Genomic DNA, 22,916 nt, shown 5'->3' with positions numbered 1-22,916 from the left:
TGTGCCTCTTTTTAATTATTGTTATTTTTATTATTATTTTATCAGGACTATTTCTTGGCTACCTATTTCCACGACTGGAAAACTAGGAAATATGGGTTGGTTCATAACAATACCTTCACTCACCGAACTGCAGCCACTGCATGACCAAACTCATGAACAATACTGCAGGCAATCATTGTTAATCCATAGTATCCGAGTTCACTTGCTGGCAAATTTACTCCAGGTACCTGCAAGAGGATATCTGCCTCTGTAGCAATTGTCAACAACTGCTGACTAGATTGCAGTAGTGGAATACAGTACAGCATTAGTGACAGCCAAAACTTGCAGTCCAGTATACACAAAATAATACAACACTTGCAATATACTTCTAACACTTGCTACATAATTTTTAAATGACTGGAAAACAAGAGAGAAAAAGTACACATCTTGAAAATACTAATTTGTGCACAATATTACTATGACGGCTAAACAAAAATAAAAAATAATCTTTATGGGCTAAGAATATTCCTTGTTAATGTACAACACAAAAAAATGCGCCTCAGGGAGTAATAGCGTGGGAAAAATGGCAAAGTGAACAATATTTCACATTTCATTGCCAATGGAGATTATGTTCACAGTGAAGACTGCAACACTCAATTTCTGAACAAGTTTCTGAATGTGACACATGCACAAACACTTGTCATCCATTTTCAGGTCTTAGAATTGCAAGGTTTGATTTTGTAGTATTTCATCATTCTACGATTGTAAAATTCCTTATTTTTGTATCATATGCCATGTTCAGGATCACGTTTTTGCGCAGTTACCCTCTCCACCTTGTCCAAAAACAGATCTCATGTGCCTTGTCTGCCCAGTCACTTACTATCCTCCACATACCCTCTGACCCACCAAAATGAGTGCCATCCTTTTGACTTAGCACCACCCAGGACTGGAGCAACACCAACTTGTCCACAAGTACAAAATGTTCAAAGACTCAAATGCTTTTGTTACAACAACAAAAATTACTGTTGACTTCAATTTAGAGTTGCATGTGCTCTGCATAAAAGAATAAATTCCAGTTTCAAATGATGTATCTTGTTTGAAACCATGGTGCAGAACTTGAGTGAATTATTTGTACTAAGATGTGACTGTGTGTGTGTGTACCCACACAGAGACTTAAAATGAAGTATCTTGCCAATATTAAAACATTAACTAAACAGGAAGAAAGTGGTAGGAGGAGTTAGAGCAATATAGCAAATGGACGTGGCTGGTTGACTGCAAGAATAAAATAAAATAAAGCCAGCCACTCTGCAACACACTAAAACCTCCATCGTAAAAGATTAGGCCAGAGTCCAGTCACAGCACAAAATTTTAAAACTCAAGTCACACTTGTGTCACCATCAGCTAAAATAGAGGGCAGATCCCCACTAATATTTGTTTCTGCCCTTGCATAATGGTATAAAATGCACTCTGTTGAAATATGGCATACAGATATTTGCACGCCACAAGCATCGCAAAATGGTGGAGCCTCTCGCCAATGGAAAAAGCCATGTGTAAGAGGGCAGTGCTGAATTTGAAGACGTGAGGGACACCTTGGCCCGTCTGAACAACCGGCAGGAGGAACATCATGGCCGGATAGTTGACTTCACCGACCGCAGTTTATTGTCTGTTACCGCCAGCCATTCCTCATCCCACAACTGCATAAACTTCCTATATAGTGTAAAAATGACAGCCTGCAGGGGAGTAGGGCACTGTGCCACATCCTGTCCTCTGCAAGCCTGATCGGCCTGTTCTTTTCCCCGTATCCTCACATGCCCTAGCACCCAGCAGAATGAAACTGCTTTATTTGCAGAGAAAACGGTATATTCATCGTGAAGGTGAATCCTGGTGACACGGTCGAGGAACTCTACAGAGCAGCCACGGGAATTCCCTTGTTTGGAGCTATCAGTGTACACTACCATGAAACCATGTGCAAACCTAAAATATTAAAAAACAGAGACTGAAATGTAAGATCTGGAGTACTATCTTTCTTAAAAATGGACACATCTAAAATAAGTCTGGGCCTCTGGAGGAGCCACTGTGAAAATCTGGTCCAACCTCGATGTAAAACATTAAGACCGACCACACCCATCACTAAAAAGCAATCCTGTGCCCGAATCCCATACAGCCTTGTTGCCCATTGCCAGTTACAAAAAAGCATTTCCATTGGAGGTTGAACAATGGTATGGTATGCACATGTGTATGTTGTGGACAGTGTTTTATATGCCTGGCACAATGTGAGGAGCTGTCGCCTGATGTGAAGTGGCAGTTCATCAGCCTCTGCACAGAAGCTTGGTATGGTGCTTCTTCTGAATGCCCGAGTGGCCAACCGAATCCCACGTCTAGCATTATTAAATATGAGGCTCTCACAGACCCATACACTGTGCACCCATAACCGATCTGAGAGCGCACAAAAGCTCTGTAAAACTGGAGCAGAAAAGTCCAGTCTGCTCCCCATGTAATATGAATAAGACATTTTAAAATACTTAGAGCCTTAAGGGGCACTTTTTTTTTTTTTTTTTTTTTTTTTTTTTTTGCCCAGAAACCACACTTGGTCTTTAAAATTAATATCAGTGTCCTTCACCCTCAACTCAGGAAAGTTTAAAATGGGAATGAGAACAGTCAAAAAGAATACAATAAAACCACTCTTCTGCACCTATTCATCCAAATGTAGAAGAGTTAGTTGCAACTGATGTGTTGCTGTTAAGGTCTACAGATGAGCAAAACACAGAGGAGTCATCCACAAACAAAGAACACTGGACAGAACTTCTCACAACTGGCGTAATGTTATTGATAGCTATGGCTAAGACAGTCGCACATAAAACACTACCTTAAGGGACACCGTTCTCCTGCTCAAAGTGATCAGACAGGACGCCACTGACTTGGTATCGGAAATACCATAGCGAGAGAAAGGACTGAATAAAAATGGGAAGACATCCACTAAAGCCCCATTCATGAAGCTGCTTGAGGATAAGAAGCCTCCAAGTAGTATCACAGGCATACTCGATGTCATAAAATGTACCTTGAAGGTGATGCCGGCGCAAGAAAGCCTGTTGTATAGCTGCCTTCAGGAGGGCCAGGTTATCAAAGGTGAAGTGATACCTCCTGAACCCATACTGAAAGTGACTAAGGAGTTGCCTGGATTCTAAGATCCAGACAAGGTGGCAGTTTACCATCTGCTCCAAGGTACAAGGTGGCAGTTGACCATCTGATCCAAGGTGTTTCTCACACAGATCGAGAGGGCAACACTATGATAACTACTCAGGCATGTACTATCTTTCCCAGGTTTTAAACAAGGAATTAAAACTACCTCACACGACGAGTTGGGAAAGTGACCTGATGCCCAAATGGTATTAAAAAGTATGTAGAGGATATCTTTGTTTCTCCTTGTGAGGTGCCGCAGCACACTGTGATGTATTCTGTTATGACCAGTCTATGTGTCACAAGCCGTAGACAACGCAGAATCCAGCTCTCATATGGAGAATGGGCAGTTGTAATTTTCATCAATGGTGGACCAGAAGTACAAACTTCTCCTCTCAGCAACCACTCTGTGGCACTGGAAACCTGGATCCTGACTGGCAGTTGCAGTAACTGTGCCAAAGTAGGCTGCCACAGTCTGGGCAATGTCTGTCATCAGACTGGTTTGGAGGTGCCGTTCCTCATTACAGCAGGCATGGGGCATCTCCCACCTCTCCCAGAAATTCTCCTGATGATCTCCCACACAACGGAACTCTTAGTGGAATGAGTAAGGGTGTTCAGGAACTGATGCCACGACAACTTCTTGTTCTCTAGAATAATCTGGTGACATTTTGCCCTCGCCACCTGAAAGCCTGCAAGATTCTCTGCAGTTGGCTGGCACTTGAACCTATGCACAGCTGCATACCTAGTCCTGATTGGAGAGCAGCACTCGTCGCTCCACCAAAGGACAGCTGCCCTGTGGACTGTGGAATGCATGTCAGTGGCACAGTGGATCATTTTGGTAACACGATCCACCCATACCTCGACATTGACACAATGTTCAAACTGGGCTAACTAACTACAAAGTGTCCAGTCTGCTCTACAGAGCACCCATTGTGGTGGTTTCCTTTCGTGCTCCATTCCACTTGGCAGGTGAATTCAGAGCAGAGTGATCACTTCTGTACAAGCCACTGACCACTTCCCATTGAACAGTGTGAGCAAGGGCTAGAGAGCAAACCAGAGATCAGTGGCAGAGAACGAGCAAGTTGCAGTGAAGAAGTGTGTGCTCCGTCCTGTATTTAGCAAATATGTACATGATGACACGAGAAGCCTATCAGTTGCTCTACCCCTCGGGCTGGTAGTGGTAGATCCCCAGAGCACACTGTGTGCATTAAAATCACCACAGAGGATGAAGGGGTGGGGAGCAGCGTAAGGTGGTCACTGAAAGACTCTTCGTAGAGCGCATCATTTGGGGGCTCGTAAGGGAACATATTGTCAATGGATGCCACACATGCACTGATATTGCAACTGCTTGTAAATTCATTGTAAAGGAGAGGGGCGAGGAGTGGTAGTTGGTACTGATGAAAATACCTACTCCTCCTCTGTATGATTGTTTGAAATTAGTCTCCCGGAAACACAAACACAGTGGTCTACCCTGAGGTAGTAGACATCCCCACAAGTTCCACTTTAGTATGGGAGTCATCTAGCATGGGCGGTAGCACCTTCATCCTGTCTCTCTGCTGGGGTGAGAGACTGCGGCAGGCAGAGGTTCTGTCGTGTGGCGAGACGATCGCCTCACACATACTTCATACTCCACCATCCCTGGAGAAGAGGCAGATGAAGCATCAGGTAGAATCATGTTGACATGGTCCGATGGTTTACTACTTGATTTTACCTGAAGGACTGATGCAAAAGATGTAAGATGTAGCAAATGCAGGGGGCTGTACGGACTTGTAGATATTTTTCGCTTCACCGTAGGGGGATACGCTTTGTTGTTTTTATTTTCTGTACTTTGCATTCCTCTAGAAAGATTCTGCAGGCCATACTCCAAACAGGGTGGCTTCCAGAGCAGTTTATACATTTGATAGGATATGAACAACCAACTCCTTCATGAGCTGCCTTACTGCAGTAGCCACATGTCACTTCTCCCTTACACCCAACAGCTGTATGCCCAAAACACTGCTACTTAAAACAGCACATTGGGTTTGGGACATGTAGCCACATGTTTAGATGAAGAAAGCCTGCCTTGACATGGTCTGGGACTTTGTTGGTATTGAAGGTAAGAATACAGGAGTCGGATTTTACCAGGGCTCCATCTACCCTTTTCATAATGTTCTGAACATCAACAGTTTCCTCCTGAGCCCACTCACTCTTCAATTCTTCTATAGGAATAGCAACTAAGTCCCTATATAACACAACACCTTTTCTGAAGTTCAAGGTGCTACGGAGCTCGGTGTCGATGGAATATTCCCCCTGGGCACGTCGCTGTCTATGGGTTAACAGCTTGTTGGGAACTGGATGTTTCTGCCAACAGCATTCCATTTCACAACCACTTTACAAATTTTAGAGTCTTAGCAATTTCTACTAAACCTTTCTGGATGTCGAAAGGCGAGACTTTCTCAAAATTTTCTTCTTCAAGGTTGCCTTCAGTAACACGACCTTCGATTCCATGGTAAGGGCAGCAGAGATGCATGACCTGGGGACCACAATATGCAGGTGGACCAGGCCAATGCTTTGTGGAAGGATGGTAGAGGCTACCATGCTGAATGAAAAGATGGTAATTAACATCACTAGAGGCTGCCCACAAGGAGGACATTTGTCCTCTCTATTATGGAATCTAGTGGTGAATGAACTCATTGAGGAATTAAATTCCAGACAATGCTTCTACCAAGGATACACTGATGACCTTGTCATAGTAATACTTGGCAAATTTACTGACACAGTTAGAAATATGGCACAAGGAGATTTGGACATCGTGCAAAATTGGTGCATTAAACAGGATCTGAGGGTTAATCCTAAGAAGACTGTTGTGGTGCCATTTACGAAGAGACATATTCAACACTCAAGTTGGAACCTAAGGCTCTTCAATGAAACTCTGCCTGTGAAGGGGATAGTGAAATATCTAGGGGTAACCTTAGATGAGAAGCTAACATGGACCCCTCACATTAAGAGTATCTGCTTCAAGGCAAAAAGTACTCTAGTGAGTACTAGAAGGGCTTGTGGCAAAACTGGGGCCTAAGCCCCAGGGGTACGCAATGGATATACACCACAGTGGTCAGACCTAGGATTTCCTAAGGGGCCGCAGTGTGGTGGAAGAAGGTAGAACAGCGGGTTGCAGCTAAGGAGCTTGCAAAGGTGCAGAGATTGGCCTGCTTAGCCATAACAGGTGGAATTGGAGCACACCAACTGCTGGAATGGAAGCCATGCTGGACATACCTCCACTACCCCTTTGGGCCAAGGTGGAGGCAGCAGCTGGGGCACACAGACTTAAAACTGGCAACAACTGGGTTTCATTCAGATCTCCAGAATCACACACCAAGCTAGTGAGTGAGGTAAATATAGGAATGGCTGGGAAAATGCCTGCTGACTATATAACAACTTCCAACTGCTTCGACAAGCCTTACCATATAACAACTGGAAGCAGGGAACAGTGGGAAAAAACAGTTTGACACTGTACAGGGGACATCGTTTGTTTCACTGGTGGGTCGAAAATAGATCAAGGCGTTGGGGCAAGGGTGTATGGGGTTTAGCCAAGACTGGACGGTGTCATCTCTCTAGGAAAACTGGTTTCCGTATTCCAAGTCGAAGTTACTGCAATCAGGGCATGTGTGGAGAATATGCATAGGGGGCTACAAGGATCGTAGCATCTACATCTATTCAGACAGCCAGGCAGCCCTGAAACCACTGGCAGCTCCTGCAACAAGATCTAAGATTGTTGCAGAATGCCACAGGGCTTTGGTGGAGCTAAGGGGAAGCAATAGGGTAAACCTAGAGTGGGTCCCTGGCCACTCAGGGATCTGTGGCAATGAACAAGCCGACAGATTGGCTAGGATGGGGGCAACAACTCCATTTATTGTACCAGAACCTGTCCTGACAATCACCAAGGCTATGATCAAATTAGAGCTACGGAACTGGCATAGGAAACAGCATGTAGGATATTGGACCAAGGTCCATAAACAAAAACATGTCAAGGTAATGATGCCCAAGCTGTGTTTTAAAAGAAGCTCTGTAATCCTGGGATTGAACAGGAAAGAGATCAAACTCACCTGCCACGGGAATTTCAAAGAACACCAACACACAATGGATATAATGGAAGAAGACCCTAAATGTAGGATCTGTGATGAGGGTGAAGAAACTGCATCACACCTAATCTTCGAATGCATGGCATTGGAGAGTAAAAGATACAGAATCTTCGGGACAACTAGACCTGAAGAAATTGTGTCTAACAAAAAACTGGTAGAGAGACTCTTTGCACTATTTAAGGGCACTGGTTGGCTTTATTAGATATACAGGGAATGATACCGCCAATAAACTTAGTTTTGGTGAGGGTAGTGGCGGGTTAGACCCAAGCTGTTTTAGCTTCCCTCTTAAAATCAAATGACAGTCCCAAGCCTTTTCCTGAATATAAGCTCATATTATACCACTGTACTGCAATCACAAGACCACAAACTGCCAATCATGGATCTAACACTTCAAACCTGGAGTGAGAGCTTCAGTTCCATAATGTGAAGCACAGTAAAATTTTGGGCCAACTGAGACAACCAATACTAGGTGTCGGCTTTGTACCATAACATACTGACAAAGTTTGTGAAGTCATTTGTGTGCACACAGAAAGAGAACAGAACACTGATAATACTTTTTTTCCATCTATATTAGTAGGTTGTGGTGACTGACTGACCTGTAGCACAGCCTGAGTTCTACATTAGGTTGGAAGGTGATAGTTTGGTTGAGTTGCTGAAGTGGTACTGAAACTTCAATTATTCAAAAAAGTTTGTATTTTCCATAAAAAGACAGAAAGACTAGCTTGTTGAATGACAGTAATTTTCCACTCCCAGAAAGATCACTGTATGGAGTACACCACAAATGAGAATAAATAAGTTAGCTATACTGTAATTAACAGAGTTTACACACCGAAATTATTATTATTTTTGGTGCAACAGCAGAGAGTGAGTAATGTACACAATAATGGCAAACATGGCATTTTGGTCCCTTATTAGTGTGTAAAGAATGGCACATTTGCCCATCTTAAAAATGTATGCTGTTAAGCTAAATGTACAGTTGTATAACCACTTGAGAAGAACATGACTAGAACATATTAATCAAATGATAACATTATTCTTCTAACATTACGTTTCTAGCAGGGGAATGCTGACATTTTTATCAGTGAATCTGTTTCACACAAACTGTTCTTATCATGACATGACATAATGACATTCACAAGAAATACAATTTTAGCCTACATCTTGATTTGTAATACAAAGATACTTAAAGGCCACTGAAGAAACTACCAATAACTTGTGTTTGTTTTATATAAATGAATCACGGTGTTGTGTCAAAAGGTCAACGAATAAATGTGAACATATCCACAACTTGTAAGAAGGGAAAAATCAGAATAATAAAATGTTTTATTACTCTCCGGACTAAAAATTACTATCAGAGCATTAATAGCAATCAGCTGCTTCTTCTTCTTCTTCTTCCTTCCTCTTCTTCAGTTTTTTCATGCTACACTGCATTTGCTTTACATTCATACACTGTCACCATTATTGATTTACGTGTTCTTACCTACCCTCAACCTCAAATAACTCCTATGATTCATGTATCCTTACCACATGAGATGGTGTAGTCATTAAGGGGCTGGACTCACATTTGGAAGGAAAAGGATTCAAATGCTCAGCTGGCCATCTGGATCTACATTTTTCGTGATGTCTCTAAATTGTTTAAGACAAATACCAGCTTGGTTCCTTTGAAAATGGCATTGCTGATGTCCTTTTCCTTCCTTCTCCAATCCGTGCTTATCCTCCATCTGTAATGACCTTGTCATCAAAGGGGTGTTACAAACCTAATACTACAACTCACTCATACTTTTGTACACTATCCTACACCTGGATTAGAATATACCAGTTTTACTGATGTGATTTATTTAAATTGTGTGCTTTGTTTCTCAGTGTGGTGTTCATAACAGGATAAAAAAAAATGCACACAATAGGGCTGAGATATTATCCTTCAAAGTGACTTCACTACTGCATGTTAATGGAGCAGGTGTGATCGCATTGTGTAGAGGATCTTATAGCTGTTGTTACCATAGTCATAATGCAAGTGGGTAACACTGGCTGACTGTTAATCACTTTGTTATTCTGATCCAGGTGTAATGAACTGATGATAATACACAATAAAAACAACTTACAACCAACAAAATATCTGTACACCACACATAAGTCCATCCACCCACATCATTCCAGGTGTGGAAAGTTTGTACCATTCGTGAGTTGCCTACCACTTAATGTTTCTTCAGTGGTACTAATTACTGAAATTACTGGCTCTCATGAGGGCTGTTACAAACAAGTATTAAGATCAACTTTTATTTGACAACAATACGTTCTAAACCAATGAACCATGTAGCAAATTAAATTAAATGGTTATTCCATATTGTTACTAAATACACATAACAAATGTGTAGCGAAAGGAACAAAAATCATCGATTTATCAGTCTGTTGTGACGAAATAAAAAATCGAATACTGAAAGATACAGACCTCCTATAAGCTATGTAAATTTGAAAACCTCTGGCATCAACCACGCAATAACCACTGTAATGATTATCAGTTTTGTACCTAGTTCTCTACGAAATAAACACTCACCAATGGCTCCAGGGTAACCGAATGCTTACGATCGTGCTCAACAGAGGCTGTTTGCCAGAAGTCAAAACAAGTTTTAATCGTTATGTATGTTGCGAGGGGAACTAGTGCTAGTGACACCCAAGAACCGACTGTGAACCAGCAGCGCAACAACTTTGGGTGCCACGTCCCCCATTTTTGAAATATCCTGTTAAATGCTGTAGTAAACCATTTTATTTTAAACGGTTCAATATTAAGTCCAACATTCTGAAGAAAATAGATGTATGGGTAGTGAGAGCAGCTCTGAAAAGAAAGAAACGTAATGTTTTATATGCCCATGATGCAGAAAATTTAAAGCTAACTAGCCGAGAAAGAGTTTACATCTATTGAATTACCGAAAGCTACGAGATACATTCAGTTCTCTACAAATTACCTTAAATAGTATATCGAAGAAGTAAAGGGCACAGTGCACGACCACTACTCCGACAATAACATTTATGAAAGTCATTTTCAGGGTAACAATCAAATTAATTTATGAAACCGATGTGGAATGAAAACTGACAGCTACTTGTGTTGAAACCTGGGGCTAAAAGTTTCCATAGCGCACTGAACTCCTACCGATGTGTCAGAAGAAGTAAAAAAAGAAGTACGAACAACACTGCACATCACACTTTATTTAACATTACATACAAAAATACTGTGTGTTGGAACTATCATAACGCCCTATCTAACATTACATCACAAAATACTCAAGCGATGCATCTATCATGTCTTATCGCATACACAAACACGTTGTTTACAAACTAACTGGCAAAGATCTCACTGTACTTCGTCACGACCAATGCCATTATCTAGTGCACGCCAGTGAGATTGTTGGAATACTAAACACTTAAATAACATGCACTGGAAATTGCTGAATAATAACAAAATTTATTTACAGCTTGCAACATTTACATGACATTATTCGTGCACTGAACTCGAGTGAATCCAAGACGTACCAGTGACTTAAGGCCTGTCCAGTACTCACAAGCAGATCTGTCTGCGCAAATATCTACGCACATCATATCTGCGCAAACAGATTGTGATGATGATGATGTTTGGTTCGTGCGGCGCTCAACTGCGCTGTCATCAGCGGCCATACTCATTCCCAATCTGAACACTGTCCAATCTCGCCACTTTCGTGAATGATGATGGAATGATGAGGACAACACAAACACCCAGTCCCCGGGCAGAGAAAATCCACAACCCGGCCGGGAATCGAACCCGGGCCACCGTGATTCAGAGGTAGCAACGCTAGCCACTAGATCACGAGCGCAAACAGATTGTTGCATGTGAAAAAGAGATTTACACATAAATGAGATGTGCGCAAATCTGGAAGTTGGAGTTGGAGATTTGAGTGACAAATCACATCTGTGCACACAAGTTGGAGCGTATGGACAGGAGATCGCCGCATATCTGACGCGCGAAACATGTTTGAATCAGCTTTTTGTTCATCTAGTGCAGTGGTCATCAAACTTTCCCACTCAAGGACAAATACTAACTTTGTGGGTCGGCACATCGGGCCGCATGTGTACTGATCTTATTGTTAACTGTCAATCTACAAGGGGCGACCTATAAGTTTCCTTTCGAAGGCCGTGTAGTCCAGAATCGGTATGCCAATTATCATAATTGAGCATTGAGGCAAACGTCCAATCAACGCACCAGACTGAAGATAACCATTTGATAAAACAATGTGTCCTTCTGTGTGAAGAAGTCTGTAACTGCCTGCTGCACGTCCTAGTCCGTTAGAAATCGCCAACCCTTCAAGGCCTTTTTTAAGGGGCCAAAGGAGTGATTATAGCATAGGGTGATATCAGGGCTATAGGGCAGGTGCTCGTGTGCCTCCCACTTGAGTTGGCTTGATGAGAATGGATGTGGCTGGCCTCCCAGATTGACTGGCGTCTTGTGTCGAATAACAACCAGCACAGAACTTGGCAGACAATTCCATAATGGTGGTTTTTAACAGACATACTGCCCTGTACGTTCCAAAAGAAGTCTACCAGTGTTTGTCCTTCGGCAGCCAAGAATAGAGTAACAGCATGTTGGTCTTGTTAGGGCACATTTGGTAATAAAGTCGCCTTAGCTCACGTTACTCAATTATTTGTATTTGTTGCTGCAATGGCACACCCACCAGCAAGGTAGGCAATACAGTAATGAGAAAGTCCAGATAATGTACCCCAGTTAACCTTTGTGGTAGCACATATGCCCCTATTAATTTATCACCAAGTACATCTGCCCATACATTGATTGTGAATCGGTGTTGATGCTCTCTTTCCTGAATTTCTTTGATATTTGCAGCTGCCCATACACTCTGGTTATGGAAATCCACACCACCATCTCTTGTGAACCATGCCTCATCAGTAAATAAAATTTTGTATGTGACCAGTCGATCTGCGGCACACTTCCAACAGACACTGACAGAACCACCATCTGCCATGATGATCCTGTGACCTTAGGGCCTGAACGCACTCTAGGTGATGCGGATACAGCAATTGTTCATGAAGTGCAGACAATCTTGTAGGTGGGACAACCATAGCTATGAGTAGGCATTTTGGGTATTAACAACTGCTTCACCTGTATTTAGTCCTTTATTATTGGATCACTATCAGTTTCGTGAAAGCCACATCTTCAGATGAACATATGACTAAAATATTAGAGCAGAAAAGCTCGGAATCTTTTTACCCAACATTTGTTGTCCACCAGAACGAAACCGCTAAAAGGTGGTATGTCATAGAATAAAACAGCAGGGTTGAGTTGGGTTGTTTGGGGGAAGAGACCAAACTGTGAGGTCGTTGGTCTCATCAGATTAGGGAAGGATGGGGAAGGAAATCGGTCGTGCCCTTTCAAAGGAACCATCCCAGCATGTGCCTGGAACGAGTTAGGGATATCATGGAAAACCTACATGAGAATGGCTGGACGCGGGATTAAACCATAGTCCTCCCAAATGCGAGTCCAGTGTGCTAACCACTGCGCCGCCTCACTCGGTAAAACAGCAGGATTCCTATATAGTGGAATATAGATTGTAAAAGCGGACCCATCCATCGCTTTTTAGCGGTGTTTTATCCTGACAGACAACGTATGTTGGGTAAAAAGATTCTAAGGTTTTCTGCTCTAATGTTTTAGTCATATGTTCACCTGAAGATGTGGCTTTTAATGCCTGAAACAGGTGGTGATCTAATATCAAAGGACTAAATATGGCTGAAGCGGTTATTAATACCCAATATATTCATGAAATACTCCCCCGATAAGAGAGTGAGACATGCCTTCTGCTGCCACTAATCGTCACACACTAGTCCTTGGCGTTTCTTCCATTGAACATAGCACATGCTCCTCCACCTCAGGTGTGTGGGCTGTGCAGGGCCTTCCACTGCAAGTCTTCTGAGGTGCAAGGGCACCTCTGTTCCTCAGACGCTGGGAAAGTCCGCCTAACAGCCTATCAGAGGGCACTCTGTCCTGTGGATATTTTTCGCTGTAGAGGGCATGGGCTTGAAGGGTATGTTCATTTGCTAAACCATAGCAGAATATCGCTTCCGCCATTTCACTTGTTGAGTAGTGGGCTTCCATTGGTAACAAGTGGTGGAAGATAGCAAATGTAAATGTACTACACCATTTGTATGTACAAAAGCGCAATATCACTAACATGTAAGAGAATCCACATCTGGAATAAGGTAAAACACTATGATATGCACCCAGGTTTGACAGTACTATACAATAAGGCAGACAAAAAGGACAAAAACTAACGTAGCCTACAACACAACTCGAACCACGCAACTAATTGCAGATCACCTATTGGTAGGTAGAATACTGTGAGTAAGACATCATAATACCCTACCGACACATTTGACAGAGTGCCAGTGCAACGGGTCTGCAACCAAGCATCGCGCAGCCCCTCGTATAAAAACTTGTTTATCCTGGAAAGTATGCATTTCCGGTCCAATGTACATTGGACTTATTTTTCTTGTTTCGATGAGTGCTACCACCTCTCAAAGTATTCGACACTTTTTTTTAACGCCCTGTATCTATGTTTACGAGTTTTTTGAACAATCTATTTTTTCTACTTAATGCATTCTATTACAACACCTGTAATTCAGTTTCATATTCCTTGCTACAAATGTGTACTGCATTTGAAGATTAGCATGTCTGTAATGTGCATCCACAAATCATGTTACTCTCGAATCATAATTTGTACCATAGCAGCTAATCGGTACGACTTGCACACGTCCATGAGTTCTCTGTACTGGAAGACAAACAGTAAAATATTCCCCCTCTCACATCCTCTAACCTCGCAGTGGCCACGCTACTCACCTCTCTGTCCCTGATATAAGCAGCCAGCGTTACTTAGCTCAAGACCGAATTTACCAACATCCAATAAAATTCAGCACTTCTTAAAATATTACTGCCCCTGTAAGCTGTTTTGTTTGTTACTGATAATGAGAAGGAAAACTATGCTCTTAGGAAGTTACAAATGTTAGTTGACGTCTTGGATTTGGCTGTTAGTTTCTAGATGCATACTGTTACAAAATATGGCTGAGAATCACCGACCACATGAACACTTGATTTGGGCCACATGTGGCCCATGAGCTGCAGGTTGGCGACCACTGGTTTAGTGTTTGTTGTCAGTGTGTGCATAATTTATTTCAAAATGACAGATGTACATCAGTGCTTTGTATTGTTTATTGCTGAATTTATGAATATGTATAGTAGTCATACATGTTTGTGGAAATTCAAGAACAGGGAATACACCAACAGGGATAAGAAGGCAGCTGCTCATAATTCTTTAAAGAGAAATTATGAGCGGTTGATTTTACAGCAAACGGAAACGGTAAATAAATAAATAAATAAATTCGTTGCAGACTGTTTACCAGAAAGAGATAAACAAAATAACGAAATCTATTCGATCTGAGCTCAGGGGATTGCTTGCATACTTTCACTCAGTTCTGTACTATGCCATAATCTTATGTGAGAATGCAGCATAAAAAGAATGCCCTGTTTGTTATAAAGAAGAGTGCAAGAAAAATATTGTGCCAACTTGATAATGTAATATCTTGCAACAGTGCCTTCAGGGATACATACTCGTTTTACTACCTAATATAGTATGTACTAATCATGCAAACAAAGTTGACATTCAGCACAGTGGCTGATCGAAGCGACTGTAAATGCATGCTCCCATCAGCCACTGCGTCGAGTGCCAACTTAATTTGCCTGAATAATAGGTTATATCAAGAATGATTTAGAGATGAACTGTAGAATTCACTGCCACAATGCTAGAAATAAACCTTTCCAGACGCACAATGAATACTTGTCTGGAGTCCAGAATGGAGTTTTGTATTCTGGCACAAAAGCCTTGAACAGATGGCTGGTAAACTTCAAGTAGGGACTTGAAAATCCCGACTCAGAAACAAACTAAACTATTGTCATTGGCCATATATATAATGACTGTTTTTCAAACATGTCTAAAACTGTAAAAATATTATTAGCTTCCCCTGTTGCAACGAATCTTAATGACACTATCAGCTGCTCATGTGGAGAAATTGCTCTCCTCATACAAGTATTCTTCTGTATTATACAAGGAGCTATGAACGTCAAAAGACAATTATACATTTCCAGATCCATCCAAAAATAATTACACCAGTTTTTAGATTCATTCTGAAAGTTGTGAAGTAAATTTATGTGTGAAAACTGCATTCCCACAAGTAGCCACTACCTAGACCATTTTCATCAGTCTTTCTGTTTTCTGTATTTTGTTTGCATTTTTTATTCAACACAAGTTGCGAACACAGACTGTAACAGCATTTCCTCCATTTCCGAACAAATGAAATAAACTTTGAGGTTACGAGAGTGTAGTCACTTGCCACTGAAATTTCTTTTCTTCACCGACATGGTGGGTGAGCTGTAGACTGGAACCTGTCTCATGTGAACACGCCACACCTGCGGCGATATACTGCATGCACAGATAGTTGTGCAGATATCTGTGCAGACAGGTCATTGTGTGTGGATGTGCCCTCATTGAAGTGCACCGATTGTTGCGGACAGCGATCCACTGTGTCAACAGAGTACACACTACAATCAAAGCATTCATCGAACTTCTACTCCCACATAGGCCCCTGCATTACAGCGGAGCTACGGGATTATAGGGGAACTGGTGTCTGCGTCCAGGGTGGCACGTTGACTTCACTCGCTGCATGTGGTGACAGAGGCCAGGAGTGCTGAATTGGTAGGTAGTCAACAGGTAAAAGCTATGCTGGCTTTACCCTTTAAAGTGATACTGTCGTACATTGACTGATTCATGTAGTATCTTCATTACACTTGAAAACTTGCTAAGGGCAAGCGTAAGAAGGCTGTAGCAGCGAGCGCACCACGTCTTTCCTCAACATAACATATAAGTACGCCTTCAAATCCGTATGAATCAAAACCTTGGCTTCTCTGTGTTGGGGTGCCGATGAAGAGTGGTGCTTGGAGATGTGACTCTTCACTTGTTGTAGTACGAAAGGCGGTTTGGGTGCAGAGAGGGACTGTTGTGATATGAACAACTCTGATGGTAGTCCATCTCAGCTGTTGACACACCAATGGCTCGCTAACTGCAATACAGAGGCCAAGCGTGGCTCTAGTGGTAGTGTTGCTGTCCTGGTCATGTCATGTCACGTAAGCATGTCTTTGAGCATCCTACACCAGCGTTCTACCAGCCTGGCTAGGTGATAACTAGTGGTGTGGTGGTGCTGGGATCTACATAATTTAGCGAGTTCGAGAAACAGGGCAGACTCAAACTGCCGTATTTGGTGTGTTGTTAAATGTACCAGGTAGTCAAACTGGCTGATCCATGCTGGCTGTTGTTTCTGCAGGAATGTCTATGATTGGAATAGCTTCGGCCCTGTGGGTGTGTAAGTCAGTTGCCATGAAGGTATATCTGAATCCTCCAGACTGAGGTAGTGAGTTCACCAGAATAATGTGGATGTGTGAGAAACAATGTGACGTTTCAGAAAACTGGCCTATTGGTGTATGAATGTAATGACTGGCTTTGGCTTTCTGCCATATGAAATATAATTTGGTTCACAAATAACAGTCTTTTTCCGTACTCTGCCAACCATACCTGTCCTTGATAAGCTTAATTTTGCTGTTAGCTCTGTAATGTGGGAGGTTTTGCACTGAATGAAACACTGACTTGCGAAAAACAGTGGGTACAAATGGCCTATGAGGATTTTTAGAGCATTGCACCATACCGATTTTTTTATGCTGTTAGAGACACTTTTTTCACCTGCATCTCTACTTGGCACGAGTTCACGTAGCTGCACATCAGCTGCATTCGTTGCAGTGAATTTATCAATATCAGTGGTACAGGAAATTGCGTTTAGCCTCGAAAAATAATTGGTTCTTGTGTTATATGCCCCTTTAATGTGTTTCAGTTCTGTAGTAAACCGACTGACTTAAATTCTAATTGCCACAGAGAAAAAGTCTCCTTAGGTCTCTTGAAGGCAAGAGTGATGGGTTTGTGCTCAATCTATGCTGAAAACGACAATGTTTCTATGTAAAGGCAGAAATGCCGGATGGTCTCATATAACATGAGCAACTCCCAATTGTAAACACTCCCCCTGGCCTGAGCATCAATCTCTTATGAGGGAAAAATCTAAGGGTTGCCATCCACCGTTAGCTTTTTGCTGGAGAGCCACGCTGATTGCAAGATGACTAGTGTTATAACACTAGCTTCTTTATACGTCACTCTCCCCTAACAACTTAACCTCCAGTCCTGTCACGGGAAAAGCCATGTATAACACTAGCCTGCCATGACACAAGCTAATGTTAACCTCTGAGAGGATTTGGGAAATTTTTGACCACGTGTTTATCAAATGAATGAAAGTATCAGAAAGTACTTTTAAATATAGTGCAATTAATAGAAAAACTAAACAGGTTTCAACTTTGGGGTTAATGAAAGTAGTAAAATTCATATACAAATGAAAAATCGAACAAAGGGCCAACTTACCCTTAAAATTGCAGGACTGTTTGCAGATCTTATGTGCAATACATAGACAGCATTATAAGTTCTGCTGGCGAAAAACAAGCATGAAAGCAATAGACAACTTTCCTGCGTCAAGATGAAAGAATTACAGTCATTTCCTAACACCGCTAAATATTTCCGTAGACTTGCACAAGGTTATGTCACAGTCACAAATCGGTGACGAAAAAAATTGGAGATGATCTGACAAAATCCTCCCTATTAATTTATTTGGACTGTAAAAATCGTCCAGCCAACCCAGTGACGTCAGTGATTACATCATTGGTTGTGTTTTAAGTCATGAGCAAGATAACAGAAACTGAAACTTCTTGGCAGATTAAAACTGTGTCATAGACCAAGAGTCGAACTTGGGACAAGAAAACGGGGCAAGAAAACGGACGTCTTCCAACGGAAATTCGAAAGAGGATTGCTGATCAACTGGCAGAAACTTCATCGTTAGTAAAAAAAAAAAAATTGTAGATATGTCAGGCGTGGTGACTGTACTGAAAAAAGACAAGAAAACAAAACAGTGTTGTTTGTTGTTCGAAGTGTGAGAAGCCAACAATATGTATGGAGGACGCGATTTTTATGTGTGGGGAACGTACTGATTTGTAGGTGTAATGTTGGTGCTGAGCTAATTGATCTCATAAAACCTTTTATTTCATTTTTCTGTTTTATAATTAGAAGATAACATCATTATGATAATTAATCAAAGAAACTGTAATTTTGTTCGTCTTTCGTATGAAAAAAGTTAAACTTCTGTAAATTGTACTTTTCCTGAGAAAATATAGGACATTCCATTATTTCATTCAAAACACAAGTTTCGTATCTTAAACATAGTATTTTACTTACTCATCTTGTTTAATAGACACCATTATTAATATCCCAAGTAAATAATGCTTAATGTTGGATTATGATATCAAACATTCGTCATCAGAGTTTCGGGTATCTCATACCTACCTCGTAACTGGTGTAACAATGTCTCACCTCATTCACGGCGGGTTAATCTAAGGAATTTCCATTTTCCAATGGTATATAATACGAACATATTGTTATCTTACTTCTGGTTTAATCATTCATTTATGGAAAACATTGAGTGGGCGTCACCATGTACATTTGACAGTTCTCAGACTGAAAGTTGACTTTTGAATCACCTGAGTCTGAGGGCAATTATTTAGGAGATGGTGGTTCAGAAGCTTTCAGAGCAGTTGAGGAAGAGAAGCCATATGGAGAAAATGTAACTATCACTAAACTGAAGCTCATAGGTCACGCACAAAAGTAAATGGGTACCATGCTGTGATGACTGAAAACTTGATTCAGGGGAAAGAAATTGAAAAATGGCAGAGGATTAGATGGTAAGAAAAGAACCACTGAATTTGTCGTAGATAAAATTAACAAATAAAAAATATTCTGGCATGACCATCAGGACAAATGTCAACAACGTGGAAGACACGAGAAAGGTGTATGGGCAGTTTTGTTTTATCTCTCTTCAAAAGGAAGGAAGGAAGCAAGAGTGAGTTTTATGTCCCATCGACATCAAGGGAGAGACGAAGCCAAGCTCGGATGACGTCAAGGATGGGGAAGGATATCGGCCATGCCCTTTCAAAGGAATCAGCTGGCATTTGCCTGGAGTGATTTAGTGAAAGCACAGAGAACATAAATCTGGATGGCCAGATGTGGGTTTGAACCGTCATCCTCCCAAATGCGAGTCCAGTGTGCTAACTACTGCGCCACATCACTCGGTATCTCTCTTCAAGAGACGACAAAGCTGTTCATAGTGTATGCTGTCCAGGAAGTGATTCATGGTGCAAATACAATATATTACAGTAAAATAGCAAGAAATTTATTCACAAGCCATCTATACCTTTTGCTATAATCTGGACTAGAATTCCCAAAACAATATTTGTGTCAATTTGTAGACTGCATTTTGGTGCCTTTGGCGCAGTGGCAACGTTGAATGAAGGAAATGTTGCAAGGTGTGAAGTCCTGGAAAGACTGCTAGAAACTAGTGGCCATTTTACAGCGAAACAAATGTTAAATTCAGATAAAGAAAGACTTAGGGCACCAGTGAGACCCGTTAGAGACTTTGAAACAAGGAATAATTTTGGAAATTTGTGGTAAGGGCTTATGGGACCAAACTGCTGAGGTCATCAGCCCCTAAGCTTACACGCTACTTAATCTAATTTAAACTAACTTACTCTAAGGACAACACACACACACACCTATGCGCAAGGGAGGACTCGAACCTCCGATGGGAGGACCTGCGTGGACCCTGACAAGGTGCCCTAGACCGATCGGCTACCCCGCGCGGCTTGAAACAAGGGCACGCCAGTGGCAATGAGCAAAAAAAAAGGAATGCCTAAAATGAGGATGAGATGGAAAAGGATGCAGACGACCCATACTAAGGAGCTGTGATGCATTGACAACTTCAATGGCTGTTTCTAATTGCCACAGTTTGTCAAAAATAACAGGTATACTCACTGGAGTATTGTGCACATTTCAACACAGGGGTTTTCTTATTTTTCGAATCTAAAAGAAGATAGAACCTTACATAGATCGAAAAGTGTAGACTGCTTTGTATCTGTATGTCCATTTTTTACAAAAATAATTATTATCTCAAAACCGACAGAACTTTTAGAAATACCTGTGTTAAAGTGGTTAGAAATGTGTAGCCTACAAGTCATATTTATTTGAAACTTTTAGTCCCATTAGTTTCTGAGACAAGGTACCTTTTATACGAATAAATTTTACATTGTTTAAAATAGGGATTTTCCAATCTGTCTGAAGCCCTTTAATGTGACTACTGCCTATGTTCGACGTCCAAGTGCAATAACCATTCACAGACAGCACATGGTAGCGCTACCAGTGGACGGTATATAAAGCCTGTCGAGGGATGAAGATCGCGCATAGTGGGCGCATGGTTTGAGGCGTCCTGCACAGACGGCGCGGCCACTCCCACCGGAGGTTCGAGTCCTCCCTCGGGCATGGGTGTGTGTGTCGTTCTTAGCATAAGTTAGTTTAAGTAGTGTGTAAGTCTAGGGATCAATGACCTTAGCAGTTTGGTCCCTTAGGAATTCACACACATTTGAACATTTTGATTTTGAAGGATGCGGAAAACAGCACAGTCATTGTCATGATGGGGATACGAAACAATTTATCTGACATCCGAAAGAGCATTATCATTGGCTTTCGGGCCAAGGCTGAAAAAATTTCCGAAACGGCTACGTCTGTGAACTGTTTTCGTGCCATCATGCTAAAAGTATACCGAGCACAGCAAAATGATACTTCCCAGAAGTGGCGCCAAGGACAACTGTGGTGCATCACAGGCTGTAGATGACAGGGGTGACCAACGGTTGTGGAGATGTGTATGGAAGAAAAGACTTTCAATTCTTACGAGACTGACCACCCAGATGAACCAGTGGGCTGCCGATAGTGTCTCCTCAACGTCCATTTTGCGAACATTGCTGTGTATGGCCTCTGCAGCAAGCACCTGGTCCATGTAACCATGCCTACTGCTATTCATCAGCGATGATGGCTGGAATTTTGCACGCCATTACCGCAACTGGACGTCCACTGAGTACTGACAGGTGCCATTTGCAGATGAATCACGTTTTATGCTCCACCAGGCATGAAAAGTCTGAAAGCAAACACTGTGCAATGATCGTCGTCTGGGTCGAGGCCAGAAGAGAGATTTTTTTAAAAGGTATTCTCTGAGTGATCTTGTCATTCTGAGGGCACAATGGATCACTGCAAGTATACGTCTATCCTTGGTGACCATGTCTACCCCCTATATGCAGTTTGTTTTTCCTTGGTACGAAGGCTTCTACTACAAGACAATGCAATGTGTGACACAGCTCGCAGTGTACTTGCATGGTTCAAAGAGCAAAAGGCTGAGTTTACTGTACTCTCCCACCTACCAAACTCTCGGATTAAAACCCAATCAAGAATCTATAGGGCTGCCCCAATCAGACTGTTCGCACCATGGATCCTAAATTGAGAAACAAATGGCCACTGCACTGGAGTCGAGATAGCTCCATATCCCTGTGAGTACCTTCGAGAACCTCATTAACTCTCTTTTGTACATTTATCAGTGGTCTGCACTGAGGAAGATGATTATTCAGGCTTTTGACAGGTGGTTACATTAATAAGACTGGACAGCGTAATTTGCCATACATTGGGCGGGACAGATTGAGAAATGCTCTAGGCACCCACCTTTCGTGAGACAACATTATCTGTTCACAACACAGTAACAGGGTTGACACCTCAAGGCCATGTGTAGCACGTGCCACTGACTTCTCCTTAACCCCTTCCAACTGTCTGAGAGTACACAAGTGGCATCATGCCAGTGAGGCAGCTACCCTTCTTCCTCTCCTCATCTATTTATTACGTCATGTAGAGAGATGGCTGACATGATGTATCAGATGCCACACCTCCTAGCTCATGTGTAGTAACAATAGTGGAAGACACCCCCCTCCATTTATCAATTTATCACAACTTGCAACAACTGGCTGTGCACCATCCCCACTGACCACAACCATTGACCACAACCATTGGCTACTGTTAAACCATGCTTATCTCTCATTCATGAAGCACAGCAGCAGCCTACTGTTCAGTATATTGCAGTGTGGCATATAATTTCTGTGGAAACAACTCATTTGGAATAACATTAGCCTTGTACCCATCCAATAACAAGACTGAAGTAGTGTTATTTTGTGCTTTTAATCTTTACAGTTTGAACTAAAGATCTGATTCTACAGCAACACCAAATATGTAATAACATACATTGCGTATTGAACTAGGGACCTAGAAACGATGGAGAGGCTTCGTTCCCCTGTAACCCTCAGTGGTTCACAACCCCACGACAGGCCACAGTAGTCCACTCACCCCACTGTTGCCCCACACTGAACCCAGAGGTATTGTGCGGTTCGGTCCCCAGTGGACCCTCACCTGGGGACGTCTCATACTAGAGTAATGTACCCAAAATATTTATGTGGTAGAGTAATTATAGTGTACGCATATGTGGAGAGAGTGTTTGCACAGCAATCGCAGACATAGTGTAAATGAGGCAGTATAAGGGAAACGAGCC

At 42.0% G+C, this 22,916-nt stretch overlaps 1 protein-coding gene across 1 annotated transcript in view; it reads right to left on the bottom strand.

Moving 5' to 3' along the window:
* Window positions 1-10,637, bottom strand: part of LOC126469842 (membrane-bound transcription factor site-2 protease) — a 47,807-nt gene extending 37,170 nt beyond the window's left edge. The window contains exons 1-3 of the mRNA XM_050097138.1: window positions 10,238-10,637; window positions 9,829-10,107; window positions 124-227 (exon numbers count right to left, since the gene is read on the bottom strand). Of these exons, the coding sequence (XP_049953095.1) occupies window positions 124-227; window positions 9,829-10,107; window positions 10,238-10,312 (458 nt within the window). The 5' untranslated portion in view covers window positions 10,313-10,637. The remainder of the gene's footprint in view (window positions 1-123; window positions 228-9,828; window positions 10,108-10,237) is intronic.
* Window positions 10,638-22,916: the final 12,279 nt, after the last annotated feature.

Source organism: Schistocerca serialis, chromosome 3 (genome assembly GCF_023864345.2).
Source record: "Schistocerca serialis cubense isolate TAMUIC-IGC-003099 chromosome 3, iqSchSeri2.2, whole genome shotgun sequence".
NCBI lineage: Eukaryota > Metazoa > Arthropoda > Insecta > Orthoptera > Acrididae > Schistocerca > Schistocerca serialis.
The sequence above is the reverse complement of the archived record's forward strand: the minus strand, read 5'-3'. Positions and strand labels throughout refer to the sequence as shown.